The 11990-nt window shown below is 33.2% G+C and overlaps 1 protein-coding gene and 1 pseudogene across 1 annotated transcript; both read left to right on the forward strand.

Moving 5' to 3' along the window:
* Positions 1-1622: 1622 nt before the first annotated feature.
* LOC8274895 lies at positions 1623-4190 on the forward strand (annotated as a pseudogene).
* Positions 4191-9037: 4847 nt separating this feature from the next.
* On the forward strand, positions 9038-10520 carry LOC125368585 (iridoid oxidase-like). The gene is made up of 2 exons (XM_048380361.1): positions 9038-9079; positions 9892-10520. Exons 1-2 carry the CDS (start codon positions 9038-9040, stop codon positions 10246-10248), a joined length of 399 nt encoding a protein of 132 aa, XP_048236318.1. The 3' UTR covers positions 10249-10520.
* The last annotated feature ends 1470 nt before the right edge of the window (positions 10521-11990 follow it).

The following is an 11990-nucleotide window of genomic DNA, read 5'->3' on the forward strand; positions in this document are numbered from 1 at the left end:
CATATTCCGGACTTCATATAAGTGACCAATCTGATACCAAGCTTAAAGTTAAACGACTATAATGAAATTAAAAAAAAAATGATATAACTAAAATGAAACTTACATAGTCTTTGGTGGAATATAAAATTTATGGAACCCATTTGTAAATCTAAGATTTATATGTTCTAATAGAATGAAAGTTAATATAATATTCTACATAATTAAATTTGTGTGAACTTAGTTATAACTAATCTAAATTCTAATATAATAGATAAAATTTTCAAATAATTTCCACATTAGTTTGTTTATACATTTCATAACATTAATATATCTCTTTCAAATTTATCATTTTTATTTTATTTTTTTCTAATGTCTTTTTCTCAAATAAAATAAATTTCTATTAATTTCAACCAAACATAATAATGAATTCATTAGGAGCCAGAGAGATTAGGTTAATAATGAATTCATTAGGAGCCAGAGAGATTAGGTTAGAGGCGTATCTTGCACATCACCAAAAATGGTTAGCGAGCTAATGGCACTCCGATAGTCAAGTTAGAGCTCTATGATGATCCCCACAAAATAATAGTAAAATGGGTAAAAAATTGTCTTTTGTGCGCTAAAGAAAAGAGTTTTTATATCTGATTATGGAGGTGGTGACTTGAAAAAGGGAATAAAGGAGTTTTCAGCTCAGCAACTCTGTTATAACCACTTACTGACTAAGGACGCATGGCTATTCTAGTGTTCCAGTGAGGTCAGGTAGGATTTTACATTACTTACTTTAAAGAATATCTAGAGTTTAAGCCCACATTTGCTGTTACCTTGAGTTTATTTGATGGGTCCTAAGTATACTGATGGCGTAGGACTTTTGGGTCAAAATATCGACGGTTTGACTTGTCTGATCACTCTATTCCATATACCATCCTATCAAATAGCATTATTGTAAACTAAGTGTCTATCAGTATAATCACCCCTTAAGTTTGTAAGAATAGTTCTTCTGCCTTCCCAATGAACAACGACAACGGTTTGATGCTGCAAAAGAGATTATATTTTAATGTACATATGTTTATTTCTAATTGCTACAATAATTTTTATTTATAAAAGCAATATCCTAATGCTAATATATCAATGCCACATCGGTATATGCGATGCTATATAACTTATATACTTTAAGACATGTATTATGTATTTTTATTTGTCAAAAAATTAAATACTAAAAATTATTAAGAGTCTAATAGAATCACAATTTTGTTAATCTTTTCTAACTAAAATTTCCATTCAAATATTTTAAGAAAAAGACTAAAGTAGAATAACCTACGGTGTAAAATTATTTTTTGTAATATAATATAATTACAAATTAATATAAAATATTATATATATAAAACAAAAAAATTATTTTGTAAAATAAAAGAATTATACAATAACACGAGTAAATTAGTATTTTAGAAGAACAACAATAAATTAATCATTATTATTTTATTTTATTAAATATGAACTTGAGATTATATAAATTTAACTAATAAAATAGAAGAAAACAAATATTTTTCAATTAGATACTACTATTACTATTATAGGGAGGCCACAAATATAAGAAAATATCTTCAAGGAACAAAATAGCTTACGCCAAAGGTTTCTTTTTTCTTTTATTATTATTTTATGATTTGTGTTTCTGAATGAAACTGAGATAAAATATCTCGTATCTTCAATGTCTTATGGTACGTTTTTGGATGAACCTTTCCATGAACCGCAAATAATATTTTTATGTGACAGGAGAAAAATAGTGATCCTTTACTCACCAAAATAAATAGTGACTTATTTTTAAAAATAAATATTACTAAGAATATCCAATCATTTTCAGAGTATAAAGTAAAACAAAATAGATAAAAATAAAAGAAAAGACAGCTACTATTTCATTTTCATAATTGATAAATGATCAAAATTGTTCAAAAGTTAAAAAAATAAAATAAAAATCTCTGTCACGCATCCGTCAAATATCTTGATTAGTGGTGTACATTAATTGGTTAAAATTGAAAATTAAACTGAATAATAAATTTATAAAAAGATATTTTGAAATTAACGGTCGGCCAAAAGCCCTTACACAGAATTCTGTTCTAACCCTGTGTCCATGGCTTAGGGAAGTTATGTTTTTACTGTTTTACCTTGTCAATGACATTCCTATCTTCGGAAAGAAAGAAAAGAAAAGAAAAAAAAGAAGAAACTTCAAGAATGATTTGGGCTTTAATGGGACTCGAATAAATTCGCAGAGTTAAGAAAGAGCGAGACATACTTGTTCTTTCATGCACCGCCGGGTAAAAAGAAAAAAGAAAAATAAATAAATAAATAAAAGCAGTATGAGATATAATAAAGTGCAACTTGTTATACATATGGAAGCTCAAGCACATCGAACAACAAAGCATAAAACCAAGACAAAGAAAAAAGGATATGACGTGGAGCTTGGTCAAGCAAAACATGATGTCAAGCAAAGACCACCTGGTCCGCCGGCTTGGCCTTTCATTGGCGACATCTTCGATCTTGGTGCAAATCCACACCATAATTTATACAAACTCGGAATCAAGTATGGGCCTGTGCTTTGGTTAAGACTTGGTTACATTAACACTATGGTTATACAGTCTGCCAAGGCAGCAGAAGAGCTTTTCAGGCGTCATGACATCAGTTTCTGTGACCGAAAAGTTCCTCAATCTTTCACAGCTTGTAACTACAGCAAGGCAGCGCTTGGTTTAGGCCGGTATGACTCCCATTGGCGTTTCCATCGCTGATTTGTCAGTCTGGAGCTTATGACCAACAAGCGAATCAACGAAACTGCTGTCCTTAGGCAAAAGTGCATCGACAAAATGATACAATATATTGAGGAGGATGCCTCAGCAGCGCGTGCAAGAAGAGAATCAGGAGAGTTGGTGATATCTCATTATGTCTTTGTCATGTCATTTAACTTGATAGGTAATCTTGCGCTTTCGAGGGATCTTCTGAATTCTAACTCAGAAGAAGGGACTGAGTTTTTTGATGCCATGGACAAGACCATGGAGTGGGGTGGGAAGCCAAATCTTGCTGACTTCTTCCCATTTTTGCAAGGATTGGATCCTCAGAGGGTAAAGAAGAACATGGAGCAATACTTGGGCCGAACAATTGATATAGTGGAGAGATTTGTGAAGGAAAGGATTGAAGAGAAGAAATTAATGAAAGAAAGGGAGACAAGGGATTTCTTGGATGCACTATTGCAGTTTAAAGGTGATGCCAAAGAAGAACCTGATTCGATTTCAACTCACAGTATGCTCATAATCATACTGGTATATTCTTTCTTGCGCTACTTGTAAATTGTATTAAGATATCCAATATCTTAATGCTTTATGCACATATATGGTCATGCATATTTGCCTTATACTAACTTGCTGCTAAACTCGGTATCATTCAGGAAATGTTTTTTGGTGGCACTGAAACGACAAGCGGCACTATTTAATGGATCATGGCAGAGCTATTCCGCAGCACAGAATCAATGAGAAGAGTAAAGGAAGAACTTAATCAAGTTATCGGACCAGAAAGGAAGGTTGTGGAGAGTGACATAAATCAATTACCTTACTTGCAGGCAGTAATCAAAGAAGCAATGAGGTTACATCCAGTAATTCCATTACTAGTTCCACGAAATACTATGGAAGATACAACCTTCATGGGATATTTCATACCCAAAGATACACAAATTTTTGTAAATGCATGGGCTATAGGAAGAGACCCAGATGCTTGGGAGGATCCCTTATCTTTCAAACCTGAGAGATTTTTAGACTCTAATATAGACTATAAAGGGCAAAACTTTGAGCTACTACCGTTTGGATCTGGAAGACGGATTTGTGTCGGCATTCCATTGGCTCATCGCATTCTTCACCCTGCTCTAGCCTCTTTGCTTCATTGTTTTGACTGGGAGCTGGGCAGCAATTCTACTCCAGAAACCATAGACATGAAAGAAAGGTTGGGAATTTCAGTTAGAAAGCTTGTGCCCATGAAAGCAATACCAAAGAAGATCTTACAAGAATGATAATCATCAGAGATTAGACTCTGCAATTTCGTTTGATGTTTATGAAGATGGTGATACATGTGCTTATGTTTGGAACTTTACTATTTCATATTTTCTAATTCTGTAAAACAAATATAGGTGATGTAATATTGACACCTTAGAATTAGATTCCTCGAGTTTTATTTGGTAATGAGTTGCTGTCTTATATTTTTGTAAAATGCATTCTCCATTTTTCTTGGCTTTAAACTCTAAAAGGTTAATTCCATTGTTTAAAAAGCTATTGTGTTTTTTCTTTTCCCCTTTTCTTTTGTTTTTCCCTTGTAAATTGCAATCAGCTAGAAATGATTGTGCAATTTGAATCTCTGCATTTGCTTCTCTTCATGACATGCAGAAGTTTCTTTTCCTTAATTCCATTGGCACTTTCTGGGAAGATTCAGACCAATATGATCATATATCAAATGACATCGTAAATTGCATTTTCAGGCTTTCCTCAATGGAGTAGTGAGGTCGCAATTTCCTGCTAATATAGAAAGCTTCATGTTGCAAGATTAGGCCCATGGTCACGAATCACGGAGTTGTGCGAACCCAAATATAGCAATTAATGCCTTGTTTCAAAGAAAGAAGAAATAAGTGTGGCATTTATGCATTGTTCATTTATGCCATCCTTTAAAATATTGTAAGTTTTCTAAAAAACGCCATGAGCTCCAAATAGAAGATGAAATTTTGAGCAAAATTTCAGCTCTTCTTGTTGATTCCTCTGAATCAGAATTTTCGAATAGTGAGAAAGAGTTTCAAATTGATGAAATCAAAACCTCATCCGATTATTCTGAATTAGATTATGAAGATATTTCAAAGAATATTAATATCTCACAAGCAAGCAGAAGTTTCTCGTCAGCAATGTGACCCCAAATCCAAAAACAAGTTTTGAAAGAAATCTTAAAAACTGAGACCCTTGTCCCCTCTTCTAGTAGGAATACTTATGATCTTACTATGATCTTGGATAAAGGGAAAAAGCTAAAAAACCCTCTTCCTACCGTCCAAGAACTTCAGAAAGAAATCAAAGCTATCAAAATAGAGCTCAAAGATTTGAAAAAAAAACAACAAAATGATTTTGTTTTACTCCAAAGCCTGATTCTCAAACAGAATAGTGATTTTGATTCTCAAGAAGAAAATGATTTTCAAAATCTTGAGGTTTCTAAAAATGTTCCAGAAAACTTTATTAACGTTTTAAAAGAAATTACCTCAAGAAAATATTTGATTCAAATAAAACTCATTTTCCCTGGTAATTTCCAAATAGAAACCATCGCTTTATTTGATGCAGGAGCAGACCTCAACTGTATTAATTATGAGCTGGTTCCTAAAAGGTATCATCAAGAAACTAAAGAGAGGCTTACTTCAGCCAATAGTTCAAAAATTAGGATTGCGGGAAAAACTGAAGCTGCAATTCTACATAATAATATTGCTTTAAAAATATTTTTATTCTTACAAAAGATCTTCAGCAAACAGTTATTTTGGGAACTCCTTTTATCAATTTAATTACTCCTTTCAAAGTAACTACTATTGAAATTATTTTTAAAGCTAAAGATTCAAAGATTGTTTTTCCTTTTATAGAAAAATCTAAAAAGAGAAATCTCAATTTTATTAAAGCCCACTCAATTTACAATTTTGAGATAAATGCTTTAATCAAAGGAAAACAAACCCAGCTTTTCCACTTAAAACAAGATATGGGTTTGAAAAGGATCCAAAGTCAAATGCAAAATGATTTTGTCCAAAGAAAAATCTCTGATTTGTAAAAGAAGATTGAAAATGAAGTTTGTTCTGATCTTCCTAATGCTTTTTAGAGACGAAAACAACATATGGTAGATTTACCATATGAAAAAAAATTTTCTGATAAACAAATTCATACCAAAGCAAGATCCATCCAAATGAATAAAACTCTAGAAAGCCATTGTAGAATAGAAATAAAAGATTTAGAGCAAAAAGGTTTGATTACCAAATCCAGATCCCCCTGGTCATGTGCAGCTTTCTATGTCAACAAAAATAGTGAGATAGAAAGAGGAACACTTAGGTTGGTGATTAATTGCAAACCTTTGAATAAAGCCCTAAAATGGATTAGATACCCAATTCCAAGTAAAAAGGATCTTCTTCAAAAGCTTCATTCTGCTTTTATTTTTTCAAAGTATGATATGAAATCAGGATTTTGGCAAATCCAGTTCATCCAAAGGCAGTACAAAGCGCTTTCGGTTCCATTTGGCGATGAATGGAATGTAATGCCACTGGATTAAAAATGCTCCCTTCTGAATTTCAAAAAATCATGAATGACATTTTCAATCCTTATTCAAAGTTTTGCATTGTTTATATTGATGATGTGTTGATATTTTCAAATTCTCTAGAGCAACATTTCAAATACTTGGAGACATTTTTCTATGTAGTCAAGAAAAATGGTTTAGTGGTTTCAAAATCCAAGATATCTTTATTCCAAATGAAAATTAGGTTTCTTGGTCACTATATCTCCCGGGGAACTATCACCCCCAATTGAAAGGTCTCTAGTCTTTACTTCAAAGTTTCCAGATAATATTTTGGAAAAAACACAATTACAAAGATTCCTTGGTAGTTTGAATTATGTGATGGATTTTTATCCAAATTTGAACTGTCTAGCAAAGCCCCTACATGATAGGTTAAAGAAAAACCCCCATGCATGGACCAATGAACATACAAAGATTGTCCAAAGCATAAAAAAGTAAGTTTCTGAAATACCATGTTTACACCTAGTTGATCCATCTGCATTCAAAATTGTTGAAACAAATGCATCAAATCTAGGATATGGTGGGATTCTTAAGCAAGTCCAAAACAACAAAGAATGTATTGTCCAGTTTACTTCTGCACACTGGAATGATACACAAAAAAACTATTCAACTATCAAAAAAGAAATCCTTTCGATAGTTTTGTGCATTTTAAAATTTCAAAGTGATCTTTTAAACCAAAAATTTCTTTTAAGGATTGATTGTAAATCTGCTAAAGAAGTTTTACAAAAAGATGTTCAAAACATAGCTTCAAAATAGATTTTTGTCAGATGGCAAGCCATTCTTTCTGTTTTTGATTTTGAAATTGAATACATAAGAGGAGATTCGAATTCAATTCCGGACTTTCTAACCAGAGAGTTCCTTCAAAAACAGGAGTGAAAATGCTAAGAAAATCAAAAGCAAAAGAAGAAAAGTCGACAGCAAGTTCAAGCCTGTTCAAAGTCCAAAGAAGGAGATTTTACCCTCCTCTTCAAAGCCTATCCGAACTTGGACCGAAATCATCCAGGAAGAAATTGACAGAAGCAAGGTCGATCTGCCAAACAACAATTACAAATTCAGGAGTGGCTTGCTCAGCAAGATCCAGAATTTCTAAAAAGGGTCGAAGAATATTCAAAACAAATGATACAACTTCAACTCGAAGCCTCTCCAAAGTCATCCTCCTCTTCCAACAAGGGTAAAGGTATACTTTCTATCCCTTTTTCAAAACCTGAGATAGAAATTTTCCCTCAAAACCTATCTCAGAGCTCTAAAAGTATTTCAAAGCCCCACTCTCAAGAAATAGTTTTGTCACAAACGAAACTTTTCAAATCCAACGAGTATATAGAAAAGCAAAATTTTTAAAGCATTTTGACTATTGAGGAAGGATTTTGTATAGAAAGCCCCTCAAAATTGATTTCAAAAATTTTCCCTCTAGGATGGTATTTCAAGCCTTGGAATATTTCAAAACTTCAATCCTACTACCAGTCTATCATTGAGGTAACTGGTCCTGCAAAGTTCAAACACTTCAAAAAACACAAAGACCATAAAGACCCCGCATATTCCACATGCACCATACAAAGAATCCTCCACCCTACAGATTGGGGAATGGATTTACACTCATCAAGATCTTTTCCAACTTCCCTCTAAAGAACCTACCCATCAAGCCTAAATATTTCTTTCAACTATTGGGATTACCAACAAGCTTGGTTTAATACCTTTCTTCTTCAAAACGAAGGACAAAGTCATTCCTGGCTTTTCTACTTCGATACAAGCTCAATCCAAACTTCAAAGATCCCCTATTGGTTTAAACAATGGTGGAATTTTTATGGCAATGTTCCTGAGACCATAATTCCAGAAGTTCTACCTCTATTTAACCTTTTCAAAGCCCACTATAAACCAAACAAAATAGAAAGACGTTTTTCCCCGTTACTTCTATTTTGTTCAAACTTTTTTCTCCCTTGGGTATGTGTAGGGTATTTCCATTTCAATCAAGCAGCAGATGGAGAAATCATCCTTGCCTGAAGGTTCAAAGTCAAATGGTAGGATAAATTTAACTACCAAGAAAAATTATCACTAAAGTTAGTACAAAATTTTCTTTCAAAAATAGCCACTTCGCCACGCCACTCAAAGAAGAAATGAGCACTTTCTAAGATACGACGATGTAAGTCCTTCATTATTCCAAAGCTAGCAGCGGCTCAGATAGAAGAAGACTTCTTACAATTGATCAAACAATTATCGGAAACTGCCTCTTCCAAAGAAAAATCAAAAGCTTCATCTTCCTCTTCCAGCACCAGCTCAGCAGCAATAGACCTAGATGGTGACTCGAACGAAGATGACTATTTTGGGATATTCAAGCCCATTAAATGACACTTATGTAAAGCCCTTGGGGTTAAAAACCAGAAATGGCAGCCCAAAATATTTATGTAATGGGCCAAATGCCCAATAATAAAAAAAAAAGAAAAAAAAGAGTCATTTAAAAAGAAAAAAGAAAGAAGACAAAAGACTCTTTAAAAAAGCAAAAGATTCTTTTCAAGCGTGGGACAACTTGAGCGAAGAGGCATCTTACTCCATTATCACAAGACTACAAAAGAAGGTGGGAGCCCACTTATTCCCTCAAGAAGAGCATCCAAGCAAAGGCTCCACTAAACAGGAGGGTTTCCTGAGGAGAGCAAAGTATGCAAACTACCGTCGAAGCCTCATGTATTTTCAAGTCAAGAGAGAAATATAGTGAGAAAAGAGAGAGATAGTGTGAGTGATGGTGAGAAACACCTTCCTCTTATATTCAATTCCTCCTCTTGTAAGTTATATTTCTTTTGTTTAAAACTTTCATTTTAAAGCTTTTATTTCAAAGTTTGTATATTTGTTCAAAGTTTGTATATCAATAAAATTTATCATCTTTTCTTCCATTCTTGTTTAAGATTTAACAAGTGATGCTGTCTCCCTGGCTTTAAATGCAGGATCCTGCACTAAAAACTTGTTGATCTATCTTGGTATATATATATATATATATATATATATATATATATATATATATATATATATATATATATATATATAAAATGGTGCCATACAATATGAGTTGACTGTTCTTTATTTTTGTTAAAATTAAAATTGAGGTGGATCTTCTTTTAGAAAGAAAATTAAAATCGGTCTCGTTTTTTAATTATTCAATAATTTTGTAATTTTGAGAGCTTTCTTGTGAGACAAACTAAGATAATATAGAATCATTCTCAATATTAAAATATCTGACACCAAACAATATTCTTTTTTTATATATATCTTGTGGTTGTGAACAAACTAAGATAATATAGACAAACATCAATTTTTTTAAATTTTTAAATTTTTCAGTTTTATTTAAATAAATTTTTTAATATTTATTTTATTTTATCGGACTTTAGTATTCTTATATTTTTATTAAAAAATTAGTAACTTTTAGTTAAAGTAAAATAAAAATGTAATAGTTCAATAGAATAAATAAATTTTTTATAGAATATATGTAAATAGTCTTTAATAAAACAAGAAATATAATTAGAAGCAATGAGGTTACATCCTCTCCTTCCGTTATTAGTTCCACGAAATACTATGAAAGACACAAGCTTCATGGAGTAGTTCATACCCAAAGATACACAAGTCTTTGTAAATGCATGGGCTATAGGGAGAGACCCAGATGCTTGGGAAGATCCCCTGTCTTTCAAGCCTGAGAGATTTCTAGGCTCTAATGTTGACTATAAAGGCCAAAACTTTCAGCTACTACCATTTGGATCTGGAAGACGGATTTGTGTGGGCAATCCATTGGCTCATCGTGTCCTTCACCTTGCTATAGCCTCTTTGCTTCACTGTTTCGATTGGGAGCTTGGCAGCAATTCTACACCAGAAACCATAAACATGAACGAAAGGTTGGGAATTACAGTTAGAAAGCTTGTACCCATGAAAGCAATACCAAAGAAGAAGATCTTACAAGAATGATAATCATCAGAGATTTGACTCTGCAAATTCAGTTGATGTTTAAAGTTTGTTGTTTGTTCCTTTTGGTTCGTGTGTGGAGATGATGGTGATGCATGTGGTTGAATTTGGCACTTTTACTGTCACATTAGAAAGATATTTCATATTTTCCTGTCCTGTGAATAAATATAAGTGATGTAATATTGACTGATAGTTGGTGATTAATAAAAATGATCTGTTAGGAATTAGATTACTCAAGTCTTATTTTTAAATGTTGGAGCAGGTAATGAGCTGTTGTGTTATTTTTTCGTGCGGTAATCTTGGCTTTTGCTTAATTTATTGTCCTACAAGAAGTGCAGCATCAATTTTGGTAATCTTGGTTTTTGCTTAATTTACTTTCCTACAAGAAGTGCAGCATCAATTTTTGCTTAATTTGCATAATGGAGCTTTTGCACCAGACGAAACATTTGTCCTCGTCTCTCTCAAAACTTCGCTTAAAGCAAATCCACATTTGCTGATATGTTATGTTATGTTGTAATCTAGGAGTTAAATTTGTTTTTAGACAAGTTTCAAGATCACTCGTCTCCTATAGTCCTAAATAAAAATAAAGAACTTCAAATCAAAGTTAAAAATTTCTAATAGAATTTAAAAATTCTAAAAACAAAGTTAGGCGATGTTTTCATATCTATATCGTCCAATGAAAGCAAAATTATTGAATTAAAGAATCGAAATCGCGAAGAAAAAATTCAAAGACTATGAGATTAGGTACGAAAAAACATGGACGTAAAGAAAAACTTGATTCCTTTCTAAAATGATAATTACGTTTTCAATTAAGACGGGATGGTTCTTTGTAGAAAATTGAGATGATGAATTGTTGAGTATATTAATTCTGATCTTTTTACAATTGATTTTGTAGGTATTTATATGTACATACACAACGGTAGCCTATTCTACTTGGTTGCCTTGGTATCTCTGTCCAACGTCCCTTTCTTTTCTGGGAAAGGTTGGAGTGGCCTTACATCACAGGGATGGTTGCTCCACTCTCAAGACATGATGAGCGCCACTGCAGGCTTTTTCACTTTGCGTGTGTTGAGCAAACCACTCTTTCTTCATTTCTTCTTTCAACACTCCCCCTCAAGTTGGGTTCGTAGAGGTTGATCGAACCCATCTTACTGAGAATGGTCTGATGACTAAGCTTATTTAGGGCTTTTGTAAATATATCGGCCAACTGATCATGACTCCTGAAAAATGGAGTTTTATTTCACCGACACCTTCTCCGGTCACACCTCAATGTGTTTAGTACGTTCATGGAATACTGGATTGGATGCAATATGTCGGGCAGCTTGATTATCACAGTACATCAACATAGGTTCTTTATGATCAATCCTCATGTCGAAGAGTACTTGTTTGATCCAAGTAAACTCGCTTGTTGTGGAAGCCATAGCTCTATATTCTGCCTCTGCACTTGACCTTGCCACTACACTTTGCTTTTTGCTTTTTCATGTTACCAAGTTGCCTCCTACAAATGTGCAAAAATCCGTTGTTGATTTCCCATCGCTGCTTCCTGCCCAATCTGCATCAGAGAAACCAATTATAGTGTTAGAGTGATTATTTTTCATCCAAATACCTTGACCTGGAGTGCCTTTGAGGTATCTAAGGATTCTATCAACAGCATCCAAGTGGATGTTGCACGGGAGCATGCATAAAGCCCGCTATCATTTACTTACAGTAGCGAAATATCGTGTCTAGTGAGATTAGATAAATTA

The sequence above is a fragment of the Ricinus communis genome, chromosome 10 (assembly GCF_019578655.1).
Source record: "Ricinus communis isolate WT05 ecotype wild-type chromosome 10, ASM1957865v1, whole genome shotgun sequence".
Taxonomy (NCBI): domain Eukaryota; kingdom Viridiplantae; phylum Streptophyta; class Magnoliopsida; order Malpighiales; family Euphorbiaceae; genus Ricinus; species Ricinus communis.

Coding starts and splice junctions, on each gene's coding strand:
- LOC125368585 (XM_048380361.1), top strand. CDS start 9,038: ATGGTGAGAAACACCTTCCTCTTATATTCAATTCCTCCTCTT. Junction 9,080..9,891: donor TATATTCAATTCCTCCTCTT/GTAAGTTATATT, acceptor TTCATGGAGTAG/TTCATACCCAAAGATACACA.